The sequence below is a fragment of the Macaca mulatta genome, chromosome 2 (genome assembly GCF_049350105.2).
Source record: "Macaca mulatta isolate MMU2019108-1 chromosome 2, T2T-MMU8v2.0, whole genome shotgun sequence".
NCBI lineage: Eukaryota > Metazoa > Chordata > Mammalia > Primates > Cercopithecidae > Macaca > Macaca mulatta.
In genome coordinates, this window is record NC_133407.1 from 15,787,358 (window position 1) to 15,814,099 (window position 26,742).

At 42.4% G+C, this 26,742-nt stretch overlaps 1 protein-coding gene across 17 annotated transcripts in view; it reads right to left on the reverse strand.

Annotated features, from left to right (window-relative positions):
* CNOT10 (CCR4-NOT transcription complex subunit 10) overlaps positions 1-26,742 on the reverse strand; it is a 99,130-nt gene that overhangs the window by 36,584 nt on the left and 35,804 nt on the right. For 9 of the 17 annotated variants that reach the window (XR_013413531.1, XR_013413530.1, XM_028843612.2 and 6 more), the window contains 6 exons: positions 23,833-23,950; positions 19,204-19,353; positions 16,602-16,804; positions 9,902-10,023; positions 8,478-8,654; positions 5,362-5,442 (listed from right to left, as the gene is read on the reverse strand). Coding sequence is in view for 15 of the 17 variants with exons in the window: in XM_028843612.2 (XP_028699445.1) it covers positions 5,362-5,442; positions 8,478-8,654; positions 9,902-10,023; positions 16,602-16,804; positions 19,204-19,353; positions 23,833-23,950 (851 nt within the window). In the remaining 2 variants the exon portion in view is untranslated. The remainder of the gene's footprint in view (positions 1-5,361; positions 5,443-8,477; positions 8,655-9,901; positions 10,024-16,601; positions 16,805-19,203; positions 19,354-23,832; positions 23,951-26,742) is intronic. The other 8 variants (XM_077991359.1, XM_077991355.1, XM_077991354.1 and 5 more) reach the window with 2 other exon arrangements.

Genomic DNA, 26,742 nt, shown 5'->3' on the forward strand with positions numbered 1-26,742 from the left:
GGCTGGTCTTGAACTCTTGACCTCAGGCGATTTGCCCGCCTTGGCCTCCCAAAGTGCTGGGATTACAGGCGTGAGCCACCGTACCTGGCAGAAACAATATACTTCTTATATTGCACACATAAATAAAGCAATCCTAAAATTAGTACTCATTAAGCCGGGTGGGTGGCTCATACTCGTAATGCCAGCACTTTGGGAAGCTGAAGCAGATGGATCTCCTGAGGTCAGGAGTTTGAGACTAGCCTGATTGACATCGTGAAACCCCATCTCTATTAAAAATATAAAAAAATTAGCCCGGTGTGGTGGTGTATGCCTGTAATTCCAGCTAGTTGGGAGGCTGAGGCAAGAGAACTGCTTGCACTTGGGAGGCGGAGGTTGCAGTGAGCCAAGATACGCCATTGCACTCCAGCCTGGGGTACAAGGGCAAAAATCCATCTCAAAAAAAAAAAAAAAAAAAAGATTAGTATTCATTCAAGTAAACCTGTAAAAATTAAATCAAGTTTAAAAAACTGTTTCAAATGTCTTCTTCATTAAGGATTCCCTTTAAATGTGTATAACCATACTTAACTGCAGCATTATTTGTAACAGCAAAAACTGAAAACATTATAAACAGCTCAATAAAAAGCAATGTTAGACAAATTAGATCATATCCACAAAATGCAACTCTAGGCACCCATGAGAAAGAGTGAAACAAAGGTTTATGCTGATATGGGAATAAAGTAAGGTACAGAGCAGTGTACAGACTACAAAATTACTGGTAAAGGCCAGATGTGGTGGCTCACGCCTATAATCCCAGCACTATGGGAGGCTGAGGCGGGCAGATCACTTGAGCTCAGGAGTTTGAGACCAGCAGACCAACATGGTTACACCCCGTCTCTACCAAAAATACAAAAATTAGCCGGGTGTGGCGGCACATGCCTGTAATCTCAGCTACTCAGGAGGCTGAGGCATGAGAGTTGCTTGCACCTGGGAGGCGGAGGTTGCAGTAAGCTGAGATCCTGCCATTGCAGTCCAGCCTGGGCAATACAGCGAGACTCGGTCTCAGAACAACAGCAACAACAATGACAACACACAAAAACAAAACGAAAAGCTATACCACATAAAAAGAAGTTCATGGCTGGGCGCAGTGGCTCACGCCTGTAATCCCAGCACTTTGGGAGGCCGAGACGGGCGGATCACAAGGTCAGGAGATCAAGACCACGGTGAAACCCTGTCTCTACTAAAAATACAAAAAATTAGCCGGGCGTGGTGGCGGGAGCCTGTAGTCCCAGCTACTCAGGAGGCTGAGGCAGGAGAATGGCGTGAACCTGGGAGGCGGAGCTTGCAGTGAGCTGAGATCGCGCCACTGCACTCCAACCTGGGGGACAGAGCGAGAGTCCGTCTCACAAAAAAAAAAAAAAGTTCATTAGAGAAATGCAAATAAAAATCACAATGAGATAGCACTACACATCTTATTTCCTTATTAGAATGAGTAAAGTAAAAAGTGCCTACAAGAGGCCGGGTGCGGTGGCTCATGCCTGTAATCCCAGCACTTTGGGAGGCCAGGGCGGGTGGATTGAGAGGTCAAGAGACCATCCTGGCCAACATGATGAAACCCCGTCTCTACTAAAAATACAAAAATTAGTTGGGCGTGGTGGTGCATATCTGTAGTCCTAGCTACTCGGGAAGCTGAGGCAGGAGAACTGCTTGAACCCAGGAGGTGGAGGCCGCAGTGAGCCGAGATCACGCTATTGTACTCCAGCCTGGCGAAAAAAAAAAAAGTACCTACAACACACACAAATATCAAAACAAGTATGTGATGAAAAAATAATTTTTTTAAAAAAGAAAATATGAAATATTGTGGTAGAGAACCTGGATCACTTATACATCCCTGGTGGAAATGTAAAATGGTACAGTCACTCTGTTAAAAGAGTTTGGCAGTTTCGTTTCTTTTTCTTTCTTTTCTTTTTTCTTTTTTTTTTTTGAGACGGAGTCTTGCTCTGTTGCCCAGGCTGGAGTGCAGTGGCGCGATTTCAGCTCACCACAACCTCTGCCTCCAGGGTTCAAAAGGTTCTCCTGCCTCAGCCTCCGGAGTTAGCTGGGACTACAGGTGCACGCCACCATGCCCGGCTAATTTTTGTATTTTTAGTAGAGATGGGATTTCACTATGTTGGCCAGGCTGGTCTTGATCTCCTGACCTCGTGATCCGCTCACCTCGGCCTCCCAAAGTGCTGGGATTACAGGCGTGAGCCATCACGCCTGGCCACAAAGTTTTTAAGAAATTGAATGTAATGAAAATATTGTAAAACAAACAAAAAAAGTTCTGTATCTTGACTGTATCAATGTTAATATCCTGACTGTGATATTGTACTAAAGTTCTTGTTTTGTTTTGAGACGGAGTCTGTCGCCCAGGCTGGAGTGCAGTGGCACAATCTTGGCTCACTGAAACCTCCCTCCGCCTCCCCAGTTGAAGCAATTCTCCTGCTTCAGCCTCCCGAGTAGCTGGGACTACAGGCGTGCACCACCACACCTGGCTAATTTTTGTATTTTTAGTAGAGATTGGGTTTCACCATATTGGTCAGGCTGGTCTTGAACTCCTGACCTCATGATCCACCCACCATGGCCTCCCAAAGTGCTGGGATTATAGGCATGAGCCACCACGCCCATCAAGTACTAAAGTTCTGTAAGAAGTTACCTTTGGGGAAACTGGGTAAAGGGTAGATTAGGTCTCTATATTATTTTTATTTTTAGAGACAGAGCCTCTATCTGTCATCCATGCTGGAGTTTGGTGGTATAATCACAGCTTACTGCAGTCATGACCTCCAGGGCTTAAAGTGATCCTCCTACCTCAGCCTCCCAGCTACCTGGAACCACAGGCATGCAACATCATGCCCAGATACTTTTTTTTCTTTTTTCCTTTCTTTTTTGAGATGGAGTTTCACTCTTGTTGCCCAGGCTGGAGTGCAATGGTGTGGTCTTGGCTCACTGCAACCTCTGCCTACCGGGCTCAAGCGATTCTCCTCCCTCAGCCTCCCAGGTAGCTAGAATTACAGGCACCTGCCACCACGCCCGGTCAACTTTTGTATTTTCAGTAGAGATGGGGTTTCACTGTGTTGGCCAGGCTGGTCTCGAACTCCTGACCTCAGCTGATCCACCTGCCTCGGCATCCCACCAATGTGCTGGGATAACAGGCGTGAACCACCGCACCCAGCCTAGTTTTTTGATTTTTTTAGAGACAGAGTCTTACTATGTTGCCCAGGCTTCTGTATTGCTTTTTAGACTATATGTGAATCTACAATAGACTATGTGTGAATCTACAATCGTCTCTAAATGAAGTTTAATTTTTAAAAAAAGACACCATGGAGTCAAATAAACAAATAAAACATAACTAATTATTTGTGGAATGAAGTCACAGCAGGCTTAAAGGGAACTGTGTAGAAAAGGACCATCTAAAAATCAGTGACCAGCATAAGAAGCTAAAAAAAGAGCAAAATAAACTCACAGTTAGTAGAAAAATAAAATAAAGAGCAGAAATGAAAGAGAAAACAGAAAATGAAGTACAAGTCTATTCTCTGAAAACATCAATCCAATATGTAAATCGCTAGCGGAATTGCTTAGGAAAGAAGAGAAAGCGAGAGATCCCACAAATATCACATATGAAAATTGGCTGGGCGCAGTGGCTCATGCCTATAATCCCAGAACTCTGGGAGGCTGAGGCGGGTGGATCACCTGAGGTCAGGAGTTTGAGATCAGCCTGGCCAACAACATGGTAAAACTCCGCCTCTACTAAAAATACAAAAATTTACGCAGGCGTGCTGGCAGGCACCTGTAATTCCAGCTACTTGGGAAGCTGAGGCAGGAGAATCGCTTGAACCCAGCAGGCAGACGTTGCAGTGAGCCGAGATCACACCACTGCACTCCAGCCTGGGACAAAGAGTGAAACTCCATCTCGAAAAAAAAAAAAAGAAAAAAAGAAAGAAAATAGAGGTATAACTGTAGATTCTACAGACATTAAAAAGGTAAAACAATATTATGAACAATGTTAGTCCAATAAATTTGACAACTTGGAAAATTCCTTGAAAAATAAAACTTAACCAAACTGAGATAAGATGAAATACAGGCCAGGCGCGTGGCCTGTAATCCCCAAACCTTGGCAGGCCAAGGTGGGCAGATCACGAGGTCAGGAGATCAAGACCATCCTGGCTAACATGGTGAAACCCCATCTCTACTAAAAATACAAAAAATTAGCCAGGCGTGGTGGCGGGTGCCTGTAGTCCCAGCTACTTGGGAGGCTGAGGCAGGAGAATGGTGTGAACCCAGGAGGCGGAGCTTGCAGTGAGCCGAGATTGTACCACTGCACTCCAGTCTGGGCGACAGAGCGAGACTCCATCTCAAAAAAAAAGATGAAATACAAAATCTGAAAAAAGTGTTCTGTTGAACAAGTTGAATTCATTATCAAAAATTTTCCAGCAAGGAATATCCTAGGCTGGATGGTTTCACTGGTGAATTCTATCAAATACTTAGGGAAGAAGTAATACCTGTCCTTTTTATTAGTTCAGGGGTACATGTGCAGGTTTGTTATACAGTAAACTTATGTCATGGGGGTTTGTTGTACAGATTATTTCGTGACCCAGGTACTAAGCCTAGTACCCAACAGTTATTTTTTCTGATCCTCTCTCATCCTCCACCCTCCAGGAGGCCCCAGTGCCCGTTGTTCCCCTCTTCGTGTCCATGAGTAATACCTATCTTACACAGACTCTTGCAGAAAACAGAGGAAGATGAAGTACTTCTCAACTCATTTATATGGTCAGCATAATCCTGAAACCAAATCTGACAAAATAATTTCAAGGAAAGAAAAGTATGGACCAATCTTCCTCATGAATATAGAAGCACTTATTCCCAATGAAGTATTAACAAATCAAATCTAAAAATTTATACAAAAGGAAATACATTCTGACCAAGTAGGGTTTATCACAAGATTGAAAGATTAGTTTAATATTTGATCAGTGTAATTCATCATATTAACAGTATAAACAAGATAAAAAAGAATGTGTTCATTTCTTTTGTTTTGAGATAGAGTTGCTCGGGCTAGAGTGCAGTGACACACTCACTGCAACCTCTGCCTCCCGGGTTCAAGCAATTCTATTGCCTCAGCCTCCCAAGTAACTGGGATTACAGGCGCCCGCCACCATGCCCAGCTAATTTTTGTATTTTTAGTACAGACAGGGTTTCACTATCTTGGCCAGGCTGGTTTTGAACTCCTGACCTAGTGATCCACCAGCCTGGGCCTCCCAAAGTGCTGGGATTACAGGTGTGAGCCACTATGCCCAGCCATGAATGTGTTCATTTCAATAGATGCAATGCTAATTTTGTTTAGATACTCACTTTAAGTTTTCTAATTCCTGTTTTCTCAGTGGAGAAGAAGGTGGAGCTGGAATGAATTTATCTCCATCATGGCTTTTACTGCTAAAATAGAGGTAAGAGTCTTAATTATGAAGAGCAACAAATAAAAAATTAAATGTAAAATTTTGTTTCCCTATCCTTACTCCCAACTTTTCTTTTTCTTTTTTCGAGACAGTTTTGCTCTTGTTGCTCAGGTTGGAGTGCAATTGCACGATCTCGGCTCACTGCAACTTCTGCCTCCCAGGTTCGAGTGATTCTCTTGCCTCAGCCTCCCGAGTAGCTGGGATTACAGGCATGCACCACCACACCCAGCTAATTTTTTGTATTTTAAGTAGAAACGGTGTTTCACCATGTTAGCCAGGCTGGTCTTGAACTCCTGAACTCAGGTGACCCACCTACCTTGGCGTCCCAAAGTGCTGGGATTTACAGGGATGATCCACCTCACCCTGCCTCCCATGTAACTTTTTACAACAAAAGTGTAAAAGAGTTAAACAATGGAAATGCTTAGTAATTTGGTAACACTAACATGTTAAAGCTATATTGGGCCGGGCACAGTGGCTCAAGCCTGTAATCCCAGCACTTTGGGAGGCCGAGACGGGCGGATCACGAGGTCAGGAGATCGAGACCATCCTGGCTAACATGGTGAAACCCCATCTCTACTAAAAAAATACAAAAAAACTAGCCAGGCGAGGTGGCGGGTGCCTGTAGCCCTAGCTACTCGGGAGGCTGAGGCAGGAGAATGGCGTGAACCCAGGAGGCGGAGCTTGCAGTGAGCTGAGATCCAGCCACTGCACTCCAGCCTGGGCGACAGAGCGAGACTCTGTCTCAAAAAAAAAAAAAAAAGCTATATTGCATATTTAGTTTCTTTGCCCCCCAACACTGCTTTAAAAAATCTCTAACTGAAGCCGGGCGCGGTGGCTCAAGCCTGTAATCCCAGCACTTTGGGAGGCCGAGACGGTCGGATCATGAGGTCGGGAGATCGAGACCATCCTGGCTAACATGGTGAAACCCCGTCTCTACTAAAAAATACAAAAAACTAGCCGGGCGACGTGGCGGGCGCCTGTAGTCCCAGCTACTCGGGAGGCTGAGGCAGGAGAATGGCGTAAATCCGGGAGGCGGAGCTTGCAGTGAGCTGAGATCTGGCCCCTGCACTCCAGCCTGGGCAGCAGAGCGAGACTCCATCTCAAAAAAAAAAAAAAAAAAAAAAATCTCTAACTGAAAACAGTATCTTTACTACATAAAGGAAATAACTCAAAACTTTCACACATTTCTCATTATTCTAATTCCCCTTACCCCTCCCAACCCCACCTTTTCTTGAGACTGGGTTTTTGAGACTCTGTTGCCCAGGCTGGAGTGCAGTGTGGCATCATCATAGCTCACTGCAGCTTCAAACTCCTGGGCTCAGGCAATCCTCCTACGTCAGCTTCCCAAGTAGCTGGGACTAATGGTGCCCGGCACCACACTCAGCTAATTTTTTTATTTCTTGTAGAGATGGGGTCTCGTTATGTTGGACAGGCTGGCTTCGAACTCCTAGCCTCTAGCAATCCTTTAGCCTTGGTCTCCCTTAGCACTGGGATTACAGGTGTAAGCCATCATGCCCAGCCTAAATTTTTTATAGTAAACATGTATCGACTGCTATTATAATCAAGAAAAAACGCTGGGATGTGAGACGTAAGTTTAAAGATGCCATGTATAAAAAACAGAATTTCCGGCTGGGTGTAGTGGCTCATGCCTGCAATCTCAGCACTTTGGGAGGCTGAGGAGGGTGGATCACTTGAGGTTACGAGTTCAAGACTGTCCTGGACAATGTGGCAAAACCCTATCTCTACTAAAAATACAAAAATTAGCCGGGCATAGTGGCACTGTGCCTATAATCCCAGCTACTTAGGGGGTTGAGGCAGGAGAATCGCTTGAGCCTGTGAGGCGGAGGTTGCAGTGAGTTGAGATCGTGCCACTGCATTCCAGCCTAGGTGACAGAGGGAGACTCTGTCTCAAACAAACAAACAAACAAAAAAAAGAAAGAAAAAAAGCAGAATTTCCTATATATAAAATGTTGTTTTGTCCTTACAAAGTTCTCCCAATTTCTATAGAGTCACATAATTTTTATTTATTTTACATTTTTTTTGAAGAGATGGGGTCTTGCTATGCTGCCCAGGTTAGACTTAACTCTTGGCCTCCTCCAGTACCCTGCCCAGATTTGCATAATTTTGAATTTATACTAGAAAACCAGAAACATACAAAAATATTCTGGAGGTTAGTGATTATATTATATTAAGAGGACAGGCAGAATATAATAAGAACTATGAGCAGCTTTAGGAGTTAAGTGTGTATTTTAACAAATTTTTTGTTTTTTTGAGACGGAGTCTCATTCTGTCACCCAGGCTGGAGTGCGGTGACATGATCTTGGCTCACTGCAACCTCTGCCTCCCGGGTTCAAGTGATTCTCTTGCCTCAGCTTCCCTGGTAGCTGGGATTATAGGTACCCGCCACCAGGCCCAATTTTTGTAGTTTTAGTAGAGACGGGGTTTCCCCATGTTGGCCAGGCTAGTCTTCAACTCCTAACCTCAAGTGATCCACCCACCTTGGCCTCCCAAAGTGCTGGGATTACAGGCATGAGCCACCACACCTGGTCAATTTTTTTTTTTTTAAAGCTGTCTGACAACAGGACTTCTTACAAATATCCCCGTTGTCAATGAAAAGCTGATACTTCCTTTTTTTTTTTTTTTTTTTTGAGATGAAGTCTCACTCTGTCGCCAAAGCTGGAGAGCAGTGGCACAATCTCGGCTCACTACAACTGCTGCCTCCTGGGTTCAAGCAATTCTCTTGCCTCAGCCTTTTATAGGCATGAGCCACTGCATCCGGCCAAAACTGCTACTTTCTACTTTTCTTTTTCAAGGATCTCTCCTAACTTAGCCTTCACCTTACTTCTCTCTTCCAGAAAGACTTAGAAACATAAATGCTTTCCTTTCTTGTTATGCAAAACAGAGAATTTCAGAAATTTAGGTTGAAGAATTTAGGAATTTACTTAAAGAACAAAAGGGTTTACTAAAGAAGTCCTGAAAGGATTTTGCCAAGGGAGGTCACAAGGATTAGAATACCTGCAAGTTTCACTGCTTTCGCTGCTCTCTGTGTTCCCACCTAATTGATTACTATTTTTAGCCCCATTTTCCTGCTTTGGATCTTGCTGTTCTTCAGGTAGCAGCAACAAGGCATTTCTGAGACATATGGCTGCAAACTCCATACTGGCTACAGGAATGGCCGAAGACTGCCCATCACTTAAAAGAACAAAACCAAATTAGCTAAGTGGATAAAATATTTTAAAATAAGGCTTTTTTATTATGAGGAATAAAACCAATCGATAATAAATGAAAGCTATGCCTTTTAATAGGTAGAAATTTTAATATAAGCAGTTGTAAAAGCATGCTAAATAACCCAAATCCTAAGTATAGGTTGCAAATAGTATAAATAATGGGTTGCAAGTATATAAATTACATACACTGTGTCTCTAGGAATGAGACCAAGGAGAAACAATTTGATGTACACAATGTTAATGTTAACATACTAGAGAAACTGCAGACAAGGGCAACTGTAATGAGGGCAAGGAGCGGTATATTAAGAATGGGATGAAAGGGAAGAAAATAGATTTTCACACTTGAGCCTTACTTTGGTTGATCCTTGCTTTCAAAAATGCCTCTATACACTTTGAAACAGCAACATTACTTTTTGTCTTATAATTTCATTGACACTTTATACAACTTTCTGTTGGTTTGATATGCCCAAATAGAATCTTTATTAGGGAAAAACAAAATTTTGAAAAGTAGTAACAACTTTGAAATGGCTTTAAAACTTTGAAATGCTTTATCATAATAGTTTTAAAAAATATTCCTGCATCATAGTTTAACTAAATTAAGACTAAATTATCGTGTATCAGATATTTTCTATACTTTGGAAACACTTTTAAATGGCAGAGAACAATTTTGTTCTTTGACAAAAACAAATTAAGGCAGTTAATTATTTGCAAAGTTTGCCACTTTACAAATAATGGCAATTCCAAATTGTCAAACGAACGTTATACATGTTGCAGCTTCTATACTGCTTTGGTTGCTTTATGTTTTCATACACCTTTTTTCTTCCAATAGTAAGAATTCACTTTCATGTATTTTCAGTCCTAGGGAACTATAAGAAAATACCTAAATGAAAAGTATCAATGATAACCAAAACTACATAAAAAGGAGATACCAAGATGCCCTCTTCTGGACATTCTTAATAATGGCACTGAACAGACTAGGGTTTCCTAGGCCATCAATAATTACAGTACCCATGGATGTAATAAACCAAAATCACGTTAGATAACATTCACTATGGACCTATACGTGAGGGTCTGTTTGTTGAAATAGCAATAAACCTAGTTACAAAGTGGGTACTCCTATGCAATGATAAATCCTAAGCATACTTTTATATATAAGTAACATTATGTAAACTAGTATTAAATATATATACTTTTTCTTTGCAAAATACTTACTTATAAACAGTATTCTGTATAGACTGTGATGCCAAAACTATTTTACGATGATAGCCTTGACCAACAATAGACTGTACAATTCCTTTTTTGCTGGGAAGGCCTTTAGTTTCTTGTTCAGAGGTCTACAAAATACAAATAATTTCCAGTAAATTCTAGGGAATTGTAAGATGTGGTATAAAAAATGGGGGAATACCTCTCACAATTACTCTAAATTTAAGAAAGTTCTTAAAATCAACGAGGACTTTTTTTGGTGATAATGGAAACATGTTTGGTATTAGTGGAAAAAGTACGTAAGGCTGAAAATCTGGGATATATGCTACATTTTGTTTACATGAGATTGGAGAAAATTCTAAGAACAAAATCCAATTCAATTATGTCCCCAAAATTTATTCAGAATTATTTACTTAGAATATTCTATACCTCCAGTGCCATGCTACATATTACAGGTACTTTGACATCAGAGTAAGGAAAATGAGAGCCTAAAATACAGTGTAAAAGAAAAGTGAAGCAGCTCCACTTCCTAAAACACAGATCATTTCCTTCTTAATTCAAAGTATTAATTACATTGTCAACAATATATAAACTTTAATAAGCTGTATATGGTAAAAATTTACATGGACACAATACTTGCCTTTTAGGACATTAAAATCCCCAAACCAAATGAATAAATATTAAACTGAAAATAATAAAAGCTACTTACACATACATAGTTACTTTAGGATATCCGATTAAGATATATTATCTCACGACAGAGCTCACAGTGATAATTTCATTTATCACCCCCCTTCATTCTAAGCCTCTAATTTGGTTGGGTGCAGTGGCTCATGCCTGTAATCCCAGCCCTTTGGGAAGCTGAGGCAGGAGGATCACTTGAAACCAGGAGTTCCAGACCAGCCTGGGCAACATAGTAACTACCTTTTTTAGTATCATAGTATCTACCTTTTTTTTTTCTCCTTTCTTTTTTTTTTAAAGACAAGGTCTAGCTCTGTTGCCCAGGATGGAGTACAATGGCATGATCTCGGCTCACTGCAACTTCTACCTCCTGGGCTCAAGCGATCCTCCTGCTTCACCTTCTCAAGTAGCTGGGACTACAGGTACAGGTGCGTGCCACCATGACCAGCTAATTTTTCTATTTATTTTTTTAGAGGCAGGGTTTTGCCAAGTTGCCGAGGCTGGAAATTTTTTTTTTTCTTTTTTTTTAAGACAGAGTCTCACTCTGTCGCCCAGGGTTGGGTGCAGTGGTGTAGTCTCAGTTCACTGCAACCTCCACCTCCTGGGTTCAAGTGATTCTCTTGCCTCAGCCTCCCGAGTAGCTAGGATTACGGGCGCCTGTCACCACACCCGGCTAATTTTTGTATTTTAGTAGAGACAGGGTTTCACCATGTTGGCCAGGCTGGTCTCAAACTCCTGACCTCAAGTGATCTACCCGCCTCGGCCTCCCAAAGTACTGAGATTACAGGTGTGAGCTACCATGTCCAGCCAGGAAAAATCTTTTTATTATTATTATTATTATTATTATTATTATTGAGATGGAGTATCACTCTGTTGCCCAGGCAGGAGTGCAGTGGCGCAATCTCGGCTCACTGCAACCTCCATTTCCCAGGTTCAAGCAATTCTGCTGCCTCAGCCTCCCGAGCAGCTGGGACTACAGGCGTGCACCACTGTGCCCAGCTAATTTTTGTATTTTTTTTAGAGTTGTTGGCCATGTTGGCCACGCTGGTCTTGAACTCCTGACCTTGTGATCCACCCGCCTCGGCCTCCCAAAGTGTTGGGATTACAGACGTGAGCCACTGTGCCTGGCCCGAAATTTTTTTTTTTTTTTTTTTAGAGAGTCCAGCTCTGTCGCCCAGGCTGGAGTGCAGTGGCACAATCTTGGCTCACTGCAAGCTCCGCCTCCTGGATTCACGCCATCCTCCTGCGTCAGCCTCCCGAGTAGCTGGGACTACAGGCGCTCGCCACCACACCCGACTATTTTTTTGTATATTTAGTAGAGATGGGGTTTCACCGTGTTAGCCAGGATGGTCTGGATCTCCTGATCTCATGATCTGCCCACCTTGGCCTCCCAAAGTGGTGGGATTACAGGCATGAGCCACTGTGCCCGGCCCCGAAAAACCTTTTTAATTTTTTTTTTTTTTTTTTTTTGAGAAGGAGTCTCATTCTATCACCCAGGCTGGAGTGCAGTAGTGTTATCTTGGCTTACTGCAACCTCTGCCTCCCGGGTTCAAGCAATTCTCCTGCCTCAGCCTCCCAAGTAGCTAGGACTACAGGTGGGTGCCACCACATCCAACTAATTTTTTGTATTTTTAGTAGAGACGGGGTTTCACCATGTTAGCCAGGATGGTCTTGATCTCCTGACCTCCTGATCCACCCACCTCAGCCTCCCAAAGTGCTGGGATTACAGGCATGAACCACCACTCCAGGCCGAATCTTTTTTAATTTAAAAAATAAAACTAAGCTGGGCAAGGTGGCTCACACCTGTAATCCTAGCACTTTGGGAGGCTGAGGCAGGTGGATCGCTAGAGCCCAGGAACTTGAGACCAGTGTGGGTAATGTGGTGAAACTCCATCTCTACAAAGAAATACAAAAATTAGCCAGGTGTGGTCATGCATGCCCCAGCTACTAGGGAAGCTGAGGTGGGAAGATCACTTGACACCAAGGAGGTCGAGGCTGCAGTGAGCCATGATCACGCCACTGCACTCTAGCCTGAGTGACAGAGTGAGACCCTGTTTGAAAAATAAAACAAGTCTCTAATTTACCTGCAGGTGGAATCCCAAGTAGTTATCTTTTTTTTTTTTTTGAGACGGAGTCTTGCTCTGTCACCCAGGCTGGAGTGCAGTGGCCGGATCTCAACTCACTGCAAGCTCCGCCTCCCGGGTTCACGCCATTCTCCTGCCTCAGCCTCCCAAGTAGCTGGGACTACAGGTGCCCGCCACCATGCCTGGCTAGCTTTTTGTATTTTTTAGTAGAGACGGGGTTTCACCGAGTTAGCCAGGATGGTCTCGATCTCCTGACCTCGTGATCCGCCCGTCTCGGCCTCCCAAAGTGCTGGGATTACAGGCTTGAGCCACCGCGCCCGGCCTCCAAGTAGTTATCTTATAATGACATCCAAATTATCACATACCAGAACAAACTGGAGTCAGTCAATATGAATTTGCAAAACTAATCTCTGCCCTGCAAAGTCTTTTCTCTAAACACAAATGTTTTTGTACTGTTACTTATTGCTTCTGAATGTAACTTATTATAGTCGCACTTCCATACATGACTTTTAATAAAGAACATACTACACAGTGCTAAAAAATACAATAAAACTGCTCTGATCAAAACTAGTTGTGTATAGAGAATGCCATGCAATGTTAATGAAAAAGTGGATATTTTAAACTATTATTGTGAGGACTTCCATTCTGACTTATTTTCCTAGTCGTGGTGATAAATTTACATTGATTCATCTATATTCTCTTGTCTTATTGCTAAGGCCACTTATTGCTAACTGATCCAAATGGCCAGATCTGAAGATGTAACAGATGAAAACAAACTGGCCCATGGTAGAATGTTCGGAACTAAAAAACGTACAATAATCCATACCTTCAATCACCGATAGCCAGAAAGTGTGCCAGATCAGTTTTAAGGTAAAAGGATCATACAAAATTAAAATACTGAGACTATTTTTGTTTAGCAGATCTTTTCCCATATATTATACACTGCCCAGGTAAACACAAGCCTTGCCTCTGCCAAGTCTAAAATAATACGTACCAGATATTCAGGACAAAATGTCCTCCTTAGCATAAACAAGTTAATTTTTTAAAATCCAAAATGAATTTATTTCTGAAGGTACAAACTGCTTTGTTCAGCATACCTCCTGTCCTGACTTAACAAATTTTATGAAATTTTATTTGGAGTTTACAGTTACTCCTGTTGAGATTTGTCCTCTGATTTTATTAGTGTTTTGGGCTTGTTTTTACTGTTTTTTAGGTTACCCTAAAGTTTTTTTTTAGGAGGAAAAGCACAGTCAAAGATATTACTGGTGGCAAGTTTCCTATTAGCAGCACAAATTTTGTGTGTTCATGAAGTTATGGCAATCAAAAGTCATCTTTACCATTTTTAAAAAATTACAAATTTACAACTTTTCTAGAAAAAAAAAAAACAGGACTAGCAGCATATTAATATGGAAAATACTTATCCTCCCCTCCCGCTCCTTCTCCTCTAGGGGAAAGGGGGGGAGACCTCATAAGCTCAATGGCTTCTGTAGAACAAACACAATCCCAAAAGTACTATTTCTAAAACCAGTTAATTTAAAAAGAAAATATTGAACTTTACAAAATCAGGGAGTTACTTTTTTCTTTTCCCAGAAAAAAGTAACTCCCTGGTTTCCAGTAAATACCAAAGAAAGGCCCCCAACACTTAAATTTATAAACAGATTAAAGAGAATAGGCAATTTCTATTTGCTTCTTTTATCTTTAAGAAGTATAAATTCTACCTAGAACTGTTTATCAGTTAAGAATTAACCAATAAGAAAGTTGTCTTGCCGGGCGCGGTGGCTCACGCTTGTAATCCCAGCACTTTGGGAGGCCGAGGCAGGTGGATCACCTGAGGTCGGGAGTTCAAGACCAGCCTGACCAACATGGAGAAACCCCGTCTCTACTAAAAATACAAAATTAGCCGGGGTGGTGGCACATGCCTGTAATCCCAGCTGCTTGGGAGGCTGAGGCAGGAGAATCGCTTGAACCCGGGAGGCGGAGGTTGCGGTGAGCCGAGATCGCGCCATTGCACTCTAGCCTGGGCAAAAAGAGCAAAACTCTGTCTCAAAAAAAAAAAAAAAGTAAGTTGTCTTTTAAAAAGCAAACTATAATTAAATAATTAAAGTCTTTGAAAGACAAATCACTCATCTCTTCCTCTATTGGTATACTCAAATCATAAACTACCTAAGTACCATGTATGAAAACTAGCAAACACACTTCTTTAATCCCCTTAGTTCTTGTACTTCTCAGAAACTGCTGTGCAGCAGGAGAGCCTCAACATCACCTATGGCAGGCATGCAAGGTAAAACCTCCAGGTATCATATCTTCCCAATGTTTCACAGCAAGGGCAGGGGGTGGGGTAGCAAATGGAAGATACACACATCTGGTAATTCTGATACAACTCATCTTTCCCCTATCTCCTATTGATCCCTCCCAAATTGAAATTCAAAAAGCTTCCACCAACTGCCATTTGGAGATAATCTAAGCATGGACATCAATGTAAACTGGCCTATTCACATAGCTACCACGGGCAATCATGTGTCAGAGAGAAACAGCCTCGTGTAATCCATAAACTCTGTATCATTTACTGAAACCAAAGTAAAACCCTCAGGCATTGAAGAAAATGCAGTTCTTTCCACATTGAATTATCAGACCTTTTCTAATTATCAGGCTACACAACACTATTCTTTTTTTTTTTTTTTTTTGAGATGGAGTCTGGCTCTGTCGCCCAGCCTGGAGTGCAGTGGCCAGATCTCAGCTCACTGCAAGCTCCGCCTCCCGGGTTCACACCATTCTCCTGCCTCAGCCTCCCGAGTAGCTGGGACTACAGGCGCCGCCACCTCGCCCGGCTAATTTTTTGTATTTTTTTAGTAGAGACGGGGTTTCACCGGGTTAGCCAGGATGGTCTCGATCTCCTGACCTCGTGATCCGCCCGTCTCGGCCTCCCAAAGTGCTGGGATTACAGGCTTGAGCCACCGCGCCCGGCCACAACACTATGCTTACGCCAGCAGATGGCATGGCTCCTGAGCCGTGGAGCAGCTAGCAGACCACTGTTCCAACATACATGACTTTATCACTGGCTTCAACTCTTTAATGTTGCCACACTTACTTACCAAGAATGAGAATGTTAACAAATGACTTTATACATTTTTATTTTTTTTGAGACAGAGTCTCGCTCGGTTGCCTAAGGTGAAGTACAGAGGCTCTATCTGGTCTCACTCCAACCTCCACCTCCCAGGCTCAAATGATCTTCCCACCTCGGCCTCTTGAATAGCTGGGACTACAGGCACTCGGTGCCACACCTAATAATTTTTTGTAGAGATGTGGGTGTCTCACTGTGTTGTCTAGTCTGGTCTTGAACTCCTGAGCTCAAGAGATCCACCCACCTCGGCCTCTCAAAGTGCTTGGATTACAGGCATGAGCCATTGCGCCCGGCCATCAAATGACTTTTTGAAACTAAATTTTTTTTCACCAGTGGTTAAGGAAGACTACATATACATTTCACTGAAATCAAAAGAAAAGAATGACCATCATCATTCTCTTTTTAACCTTCATGCCTGTAATCCCAGCACTTTGTAATCCCAGCACTTTGGGAGGCTGAGGTGGGTGGATTGCCTAAGGTCAGGAGTTCAAAACCAGCCTGGGCAACATGTTGAAACCCTGTCTCTACTAAAAATACAAAATTAGCTGGGCATGGTGGCATGTGTATGTAGTCCCAGCTATTCGGGAGGCTGAGGCAGGAGACTCGCTTGAATCCTGGAGGTGGAGGTTGCAGTGAGCTGAGATTGTGCCATTGCACTCCAGCCTGGGCACAAGAGAGAAACTCCGTCTCAAAAAAAAAAATTAAAGAAAAAAAAAAGAGAATGATGTCTTATGTATGTTTCCAAGGTTTTTTTTTTCTTTAACATTCCATGTAGTAAGTTGGGGGAAGATAGGGTTCAAAAAGATACCCAAGTAGCACTCACCCCCTTATTGGCAGCAATGCAGCATTCAGCCAGCCGTAGCCAGAGGCGAGGATTTGCATGATAAACCTGAACAGCTTCAATCAGACATTCGAAGGCAGCAAGAGGCCTTCCAATGTGAAGAAGCTGAATTCCACAGTTATACAGCAACTCATATCTCTTATTGGTTAGTAACGTACACATGGGTCTTCCTGAAAATTTTTTGCCTAGTGATAAAAATTAGATAAGAATACATCATTAGATTTAAAGTAATAGTAACCTTGAAAACATTTACTCCATTAAGTACTTAGACACTACCACGTTTAACACCAATAATCCTGATCTGAGTTATAATGGCTCTCAACAATGGTGGTCTCTTGCCGGGCGCGGTGGCTCAAGCCTGTAATCCCAGCACTTTGGGAGGCCGAGGCGGGCGGATCACAAGGTCAGGAGATCGAGACCATCCTGGCTAACACGGTGAAACCCCGTCTCTACTAAAAATACAAAAAATTAGCCGGGCGAGGTGGCGGGCGCCTGTAGTCCCAGCTGCTCGGGAGGCTGAGGCAGGAGAATGGCGTGAACCCGGGAGGCGGAGCTTGCAGTGAGCCGAGATCGCGCCACTGCACTCCAGCCTGGGCGACAGAGCGAGACTCCGTCTCAAAAAAAAAAAAAAAAAAAAAAAAACAATGGTGGTCTCCGTCCTCAACCCCACAAATATTCTCCAGAGTCATCTCAGTTGTCTACACTGGCAGAGCCAGAGATGTCTCTTCTCATTTGCCAGCTCCTCAGGCAACAAAGCTCCAGGAAGGCAAAGATAAGAGATGGGACCCACTCTCACTCCTTTGAACCTTATCCTACTTTTCTACATTTTTACTTTATTCTCTTTTATTTTTTACTTTTATTTTTGTAGAGATGGGGGTCTCACTATGTTGCCCAGGCTGGTCTTGAACTCCTGGACTGAAGTGATCCACCTTGGCCTCCCCTAAATGTTGGGATTACAGGCATGAGCCATCTTGCCTAGCCAATATTTTTAGAGTCTGTATGAAGTTTCCACTTTTTAAAATTTTTCGCTGGGCTCAGTGGCTCACGCCTGAGCTCAACTCCTCAGGCTCAACTCCTGACCTTGTAATCCACCCGCCTTGGCCTCCCAAAGTGCAGCACTTTGGGAGGCCAAGGCGGGTGGATTACAAGGTCAGGAGTTCAAAACCAGCCTGGCCAACACAGTGAAACCCCGTCTCTACTAAAAATACAAAAATTAGCCAGGCATGGTGGCGCGTGCCTGTAGTCCCATCTACTTGGGAGGCTGAGGCAGGAAAACTGCTTGAACCTGGGAGGTGGAGGATGCAGTGAGCCAAGATCATGCCACTCCAGCTTGGGAAACAGAGTGAGACTTCATCTCAAAAAAATAAAATAAAATAAAATAAAATAAAAATTTCATCTTGGTTAACCATTTTATTGCCATGTGTTATCATCTATTCAATGTTTCAGTCAACCTTGATTTATAATACATTTGGCATCAATTAAATAGGTTATTATTATTATTATTTTTGAGACAGAGTCTCGCTCTGTCGCCCAGGCTGGAGTGCAATGGTGCCATCTCGGCTGACTGCAAGCTCCGCCTCCCAGGTTCACGCCATTCTCCTGCCTCAGCCTCCCGAGTAGCTGGGACTACAGGCGCCTGCCACCATGCCTGGCTAAATTTTTTGTATTTTTTAGTAGAGACGGGGTTTCACAGTGTTAGCCAGGATGGTTTCGAACTCCTGACCTCGTGATCCGCCTGCCTTGGCCTCCCAAAGTGCTAGGATTACAGGCGTGAGCCACCACACCCAACCTAAATAGGTTATTATTTTTAAAAGCTAAATAATTGTTTGATTTTAGGCATTTCAGATCAAGGATCCATATGATAATGCATATTAAAGGATCAATGTGAGGAAATTGCTTAAAGACTGTCAGATGCTGCCAGTAGTATCACATGTAAAACTCTGCAAAGAATCTATAATAAGCCAGGCACAGTGGCTCATGCTTGTAATTCCAGCACTTTGGAAGACTGAGGCGGGAGGATCACTTAAGCCCAGGAGTTCCAAACCAGCCTGGGCAACACAGCGAAACCTTATCTTTACAAAAAACACAAAAATTAGCCACGTACAGTGGCATGTGTCTATAGTCCCAGCTACTCAGGAGGCTGAAGTGGAAGGGTCACTTGAGCCCAGGAGGCACAAGTTGAAATGAGCTGAAATCGCACCATTGCACTCCAGCTGGGTGACAGAGCTAGACTCTGTCTCAAAAAAAAAAAAAAACAAAACTATAATAAACCTAGTTTGGCACAGTCATGTTGTGACTAATCAAACATTCTGTTACATAATACTACCATAGGGAATTTTTTCAAATCGATGAAAAATGGAATGCAACTTAAATTTCTGGAAAATTCAAAATTACTCTTAACATCTTGTTATTGCTATTCAAAGTAGCATTATCTATTAAAAATCCCCAGAGCCAAACTTGTTGGGTAAGATCAGAGTTAACTATATGTAAGCCTATATGGTGGGTATTTTAACCACATTCATGCTTTTTAAATCATGCTTTTCTGATGTAGTAAATACAAACTGGACCCCAGTACTGGGCTTACCTGGATCAGTGCTACCTGCACTGAGCTGTGCACAGACATTATCATTCTCCTGCAGAGCCTTTTTAAAGTAGAATATTCCCAAATTGTGCTTGCTCATGGCAAAATGGATGCAACCAAGGTTATTCCAGAACATGCATCTCAAGCATTCACCTGAAAAAAATGCAAATAAATTTGTCCACAGAAAAATTTTAATGTTGGTGTCCCTCAGACAAGAATTGGGCTCGTCTTGCATGAGTTAACACTGTTACCATTCCACTTACTTCCTAAAGAACAGTTCACAAGGTATTTGAAATTTAGGAAATATCTGAAAAATTTTAAAATTCCTTTTAAAATCTATTTTGTTAAAGTTCATAAAAATTATTTTTAAAAACCAGTCTTATTTTGTTAGTCTAATTTTGTACTGATTTTTTTTTCCTTTTTAAAAACAATTTTTAAAATAGACGGGGTCTCACTATATTGCCTACCCTGGTTTCAAACTCCTGGGCTCAAGCAACACCTTCCACCTTGGCTTCCCAAAGTTCTGGGATTACAGGCATGAGCCACCATGCCCAGCTAATTTTTAGTAACTCTAGACAAATGATACAAAAATGCAAAAGACAAAATATGTTCATCAGTAATATAATGTATACACATTGCCTCCACCAATGAAATATTATATAGAAATTAGAAACAAGGAAGCAAGTATATATGGAAACAACCAAAGTATATTAAGTGAATAGCAAGAATATATAGAAAAGAACAGAGTGAGGCTGGGTACGGTGGCTCACGCCTGTAATCCCAGCATTTTGGGAGGCTGAGGAAGGTGGATCACTCAGGAGTTCGAGATCAGCCCAGCCAACAAGGTGAAACGCCACCTCCACTAAAAACACAAAAATTAGCCGGGCATAGTGGAGGGCGCCTATAATCCCAGTTGCTCAGGAGGCTGAGGCAGGAGAATTGCTTGGGCCTGGGGGGCAGAGGCTGCAGTGAGCCGAGATCGCACCACTGCACTCCAGCCCGGGTGACAGAGTAAGACTGTCTCAAAAAAAAAAAAAAAAAAGAACAGAACAGAGTATGCTTGTTAAACCATAAGTCTCCACTGATTTTAATTTACACTTCTTTAAATACCATTGCAGCTAAGCATCTTCTCATGTTTGGGAATTTGTATTTTTCAGCCTGTGTTGCCTCTTCTTGTCTTTCACCCTTATTATTTTTTTTCTTTCTCTGAGACAGGGTCTCCTTCTGTCGCCCAGGCTAGAGTGCGGTGGCATAATTAGGGCTCACTGCAGCCTCGACCTCCTGGGCTCAAGCAATCCTCATGCCTTGGCCTCCTAAGTACCTGGGACTACAGGCGTGGGCCACCATGCCCAGATAATTTTTAAATTTTTTTGCAGAGATAGGGTCTCACTTTGTTGCCCAGGCTGGTCACAAACTCCTGGAATCAAGTGATCCTACTGTCTCGACCTCCCAAAGTGCTGAAATTACAAGAGTGAGCACCATTCCTGGCCGATCTATTTCTTTATTTGGTTACAGATGTTTTTTCTGTTGGTTATTAGTTGTTTTGTATGTTATAGAAACCTTCTGTCACATCTGTTTCAAATATTCCTGCCCACCTCTGTTTGTTATCTGTTTTGTGACTTGGTTCAGTATGTGTATGTGTGTTTACATTTTTAATCATAAAATGTTTAACATTTCAATGTGGTCAAATTTAGCAATGTTTTCTAAACTCTATGGTACTTAGATTTAGATTTTGGAAAATGTTTACTCAAGCCTTCCCCATCACAAAATTAAAATATTCATCCAAGTTTTGTCTTACTGCTTTTATTTATTTTTAAATGTTAATCCTTCATCTCTCTGAATTTTATTTTGGTGTAATGAAAGTAATCTAAGTGTTAATTTTTTTTCCTTTTTTTTTTTTTTTCCTGAGACGGTGTCTCACTCTGTTGTGCAGTAGCGCAATTTCAGCTCACTGCAACTTCCACCTCCTGGGTTCATGCCATTCTCCTGCCTCAGCCTCCCCAGTAGCTGGGACTACAGGCACCCGCCACCCCACCTGGCTAATATTTTGTATTTTTAGTAGAGACGAGGTTTCACGATGTTAGCCAAGATGGTCTCGATCTCCTGGCCTCGTGATCTGCCCGCCTCAGCCTCCCAAAGTGCTGCAATTACAGGTATGAGCCACCGCGCCCGGCCTTTAATATTTTTCTTCTAAACAGCTACCCAAACATTCTAAAACAACAGCCCTTAATGGTATAAAATGCCTGACTAGAATGACAAAATTAATAATCAGGATATTTAAGGTTTAGCACTAAAAACTAAAGGTAATCTTCTGACATGTTTTTAAATTAAGCAACGACAATATTTAAAAAAGAAACACAAGGCTGAGCTCGGTGGCTCACGCCTGCAATCCCAGCATTTTGGAATCCTAAGTAGCTGGGATTTCAGGTGCACACCATCATGCCCAGCTAATTTTTGTATTTTGTGTAGAGACGGGGTTTCTCCATGTTGGCCAGGCTGGTCTTGAACTCCTGACCTCAAGTGATATGTTGGCCTCGGTCTCCCAACGTGCTGGGATTATAGGTGTGAGCCACCCTGCCTGGCCATCTTTATTTATTAATTTATTTTCAGAGACAAGGCCTTGTTCTGTTGCCCAGGCTGGAGTGCAGTGGCATGATCATGATTCACTGTAGCCTCGAACTCCTGGTCCTCCTGCCTTGGTCTCCCAAAGCATTAGAATTACAGGCATGAGCCACCGCTTCCAGCTCCTGCCTCCAATTTAAAGATTGACAATGTCAATACTGAGATCTACATCAAGAAAATCCTAAGCAAAAATTTCTCAAAGTATATTATCTTTTTAGTTTGAGGGATCATTGCATGTTGTGTTAGTGGACCTCTGAGGAGAAACTTTGACAATGAAAACAAAACACTAAAATCGAGCAGAATTAGAAATGGGAATTTAGAAGAGAAATAATACCCACAAGAGAATTATAAGGAACAAAGGGCCTTTCTCCATCTTCCATCACTCCTGTGAACTGAAAGGGTAAATAGGGGAAGATCTGAGTATGTTTGCATGTGTATTCTGTGTGTGTATCTGAATAGAATCCAAAACAAAACAAGACAAAACAAACCAAAAAACATATTAATTGTCTGCATTTTAAACTTGAGGCAAAACATACATTTTCAACAGTTTATCCTCATTTCTTGAATAAGTGATTTTCCTTCTCCTGCCCCATCAAATACTGATGATATAAACCTAAATGACAGTCACAATTTTTACTTTCATGTTACCATTAATATCAAGGGATTTATAAGACTTTTTAAATAGAAGCAAGAATATGTAATAATACTTATTTTCCTAGCTTTATAGAAAGATTTTTGATATAGTTAATGATCTAAATAAGTCATATTAATTGAGTAAGTTACAGAAAAAAATTATATTATTAACTGCCTTTATGGCAGAAAGAAATAAAAACATTATGTTATTCACTTAAAAGATCTCACTTTTCTGGTACAGAGAGTAATTCACTAAAAAAAAAAAAAAAAAAAAGAAAGAAAGAAAGAAAAAAAGTCTACTTTATAAAGCAAAAGTCCAAGGATCTTATAAAAACAAATTAAAGGGCCAGGTGCGGTGGCTCATGCCTGTAATCCCAGCACTTTGAGATGCTGAGGCGGGTGGGTCACTTGAGGTCAGGAGTTTGATACAGCCTGGGCAACATGGTAAAACCCTGTCTCTACCAAAAAATGCAAAAATTAGCTGAGCATGTGGTGCGTGCCTGTAATCTCAGCTACTCAGGAGGCTGAGGTGGGAGAATCGCTTGAACCCAGGAGGGAGGTGGAGGTTGCAGTGAGCCAAGATGTTGTCACCACTGCATTCCAGCTTGGGCGACCAAGCAAGACTCTGTCAAAAAAAAAAAAAGAAAGGAAGGAAGAAAGGGAAAAGAGGGAAGGAAGGAAGTGAAGGAGGTAGGGACAAGAAAAGAAGGGAAAGAAGGAAGGAAGGGAGGGAGGGAAAAGAAAAGAAAAGAAGGGAAAGAAGGAAGGAAGGAAGGAAGGAAGGGCAGGACGGCGGGCAAGTCAGGTTAAAGAAAAAAAAGCTATCTGGGCCAGGCACAGTGGTGCACGCCTGTAATCCCAGTACTTTGGGAGACCGAGGTCAGCGGATCACTTGAGCCCAGGAGTTTGAGATCAGCTTGAGCAACATAATGAGACCTTGTTTCTACAATAAGTAAGCCAGGCATGATGGTGCATGCCTACAGTCCCAGCTACCTGGGAGGCTGAGGTGGGAGGATCACTTGAGCTCAGGAGGTTGAGGCTGTAGTGAGCTGTGATTGTGGCACTGCACTCAGCCTGGGCGACAAAGCAAGACTATTTAAAAAAAAAAAAAAAGAAGGTGCGGGGATGCGGGGAGGGAAGGAAAGCGATCCAACCCGGAAAAGTAAAAAAAGGAAAGAAAGCAAAGTAAAAGAAAGAAGTAATGAGGTTTCTTCTAAAGTAGAAACAGGATGGAAATTTTTGCAGTAGAAATATTAAAACATTTTCATTAAAAAATGAGCATAAATCACTTGAAAGACTGGGTGTTGGGAGCTGGACAAGCAAGAAGGGGTAGAAGAGTCAGGCAAAAAAAGTTAAAATTTCACAATTTTCTTTTACCTGTTTTCATGAATCCTGGATGCTCAGCAATGTTTGAACTATTTAATAGCTTCACAGCTTTTCGATAATTACCTCGTAAGTACTCAAAATTGCTTTTAAGAAAGAGAGAGGGTGCAGACTGTAGAGAAAATATAAAAGTTACTGATAATTTGTTTTCAGATGCCTAATGTAAGATCTTAATTATACTGTTGTACTGACATGTGTTCAAAACCATAAATGAATTAAGTCATAGTCACAAAAAACTATATAGTCTCTAAATGTTTCATTGCTCTCACAATCTAAAAAACTGAACCTGTCAGAGAGCACTTTGTAAAAAGAATTACTAAGGGTCCACCTGAAAAAATAAATATAGGTATATGTATATGTATAAGAATACAGTCTGGGCCAGGCACGGTGGCTCACGCCTGTAATCCCAGCACTTTGGGAGGCCGAGGAGGGCAGATCACGAGGTCAGGAGATCGAGACTATCCTGGCTAACACGGTGAAACCCAGTCTCTACTAAAAATACAAAAAATTAGCTGGGCATGATGGTGGGCGCCTGTAGTCCCAGTTACTCGGGAGGCTGAGGCAGGAGAATGGCGTGAACCTGGGAGGCGGAGCTTGCAGTGAGCCGAGATCACGCCACTGCACTCCAGCCTGGGCGACAGAGCGAGACTCCGTTTCAAAAAAAAAAAAAAAATACAGTCTGTAGATTATCAACTGATTGTGTTCATCTACTATACGACTAACTGAAAACCAATTTGACAGCACAATCTATGTCCTTCATTTTTTTTTTTTTTTTTTTTTTTTTTGAGACGGAGTCTTGCTCTGTCGCCGGGGCTGGAGTACAGTGGCCGGATCTCAGCTCACTGCAAGCTCCGCCTCCCGGGTTTACGCCATTCTCCTGCCTCAGCCTCCCAAGTAGCTGGGACTACAGGCGCCCGTCACCTCGCCCGGCTAGTTTTTTGTATTTTTTTAGTAGAGAAGGGGTTTCACCGTGTTAGCCAGGATGGTCTCGATCTCCTGACCTCGTGATCCGCCCGTCTCGGCCTCCCAAAGTGCTGGGATTACAGGCTTGAGCCACCGCGCCCGGCCTATGTCCTTCATTTTAATAGTTATTAGAGAGACTGGTGATCTTTCTTACTTTCTAGGATACAAATGCACCTTTCATTAGCACCTACAGAGATATAAATAATCAAATACTTTTCCAAATAGGAAAAAAAAAGTGTCATTCTACAAATGGAAGAATTTTTCAACAGAATGCCTTATTGGCAAGCACTAATCTTGCTGTTCCAAGATTATTATTTTGAATAGTAGATCACTTTTCACTTCTCCTAAGAATCCTCATGGTGGAGGACCCTCTAGATAGTACTACCTGTTTAGAGTACAAAAGCATGCAGAGAGCTCTGGAGACTAAACATCCATCCAGGAGGACATCTGGAATCCTGATTGATTGATTGATTGACTGAGACGGAGTCTTGCTCTGTCGCCCAGGCTGGAGTACAGTGACACGATCTCAGCTCACTGCAACCTCCACCTCCTGGGTTCAAATAACTCTCCTGCCTTAGCCTCCTGAGTAGCTGGGATTACAGGCATGTGCCACCACGCCGGGCTAATTCTCCTGCCTCAGCCTCCTGAGTAGCTGGGACTACAGGCGCATGCCACCACACCCGGCTAATTTTCGTATTTTTAGTAGAGGTGGGGTTTCACCATGTTGGTCAGGCTGGTCTCAAACTCCTGACTTTGGGATCTGCCTGCCTCAGCCTCCCAAAGGGCTGGGATTACAGGCGTGAGCCACCGTGCTCGGCCTAATTTTTTTATTTTAGTAGAGATGGGGCTTCCCCATGTTGGCCAGGCTGGTCTCGAACCCCTGACCTCAGGTGATTTGCCTGCTTCAGCCTTCTGAAGAGCTGGGATTACAGGCATCAGCCATCACACCTGGCCTATGTATTCACTTAATTTAGCAACAGGCTTTCCTTCTAAATCCTAGTTTATCCTTTGCTCTGCCTCCCGCCCATCCCAAAGTTCTGGTCACTAAGGAAACAAGGGTTTTCAGCACTTATCCTTAGTGGTAGCTATTCCTTCTGAAGTTTTCGCTGATTTAGGATGACTATTACACTGAATTATAATAATTTTCATTTGTCTTTCCTCTATGACTATGGTCTCCTTTAAAGCAGGAATTATGTCTTTTATCATTTAAAAAAAAGGTCTGATAATGGCTGGCTGGCTGGCTCACTGGGCTTCTCCCTCTTAGGCTCAGGTCTAGGCCACAACTGTTATAAAAAATCACTAGCATATTAACTAACTCAGTGACTAATCTGGATCCTGCCTGAGATTTTTAACCATATTTTCTCATGGCTTTATACTTCTAAATTTATATTTTTCCTAGAAGCATCAAGATTGTTCACAATTTTGTTTCTTTCCTACACCATCTTAAAAATTATCAATGAAAGATTAGGGTGGAGGGAGTGGAAGGAAGAAGTAATTCTATCTCAAATACTTTAGTACTAGTTAAATTGAAGGTACTGTCAAGCCAAAAGTCATTTGGAAGGGGCAGGTTTTGGCTACAACTTGACTGTTAGATTTTTAATAAAAAAAATTTTTTTTTTTGGACATGGTCTCACCCTGTCACCCAGGCTAGCCTGCAATGGCACAATCTCAGCTCACTGCAACTTCTGCTTCCTGGGTTCAAGCGATCCTCCCACTTCAGCCTCCCCAGTGGCTCAGTGGCTGGGACTACAGGCACACACCACCACACCGGCTAATTTTTGTATTTTTAGTAGAGACAGGGTCTCATCATGTTGGTCAGGCTGGTCTGAACTCCTGACCTCAGGTGATCCTCCCACCTCAGCCTCCCAAAGTGCTGGGATTACAGGTGAGTCACTATGCCTGGCCATAAATGTTTTGAGTATAATACTAAAAAATTCTAAA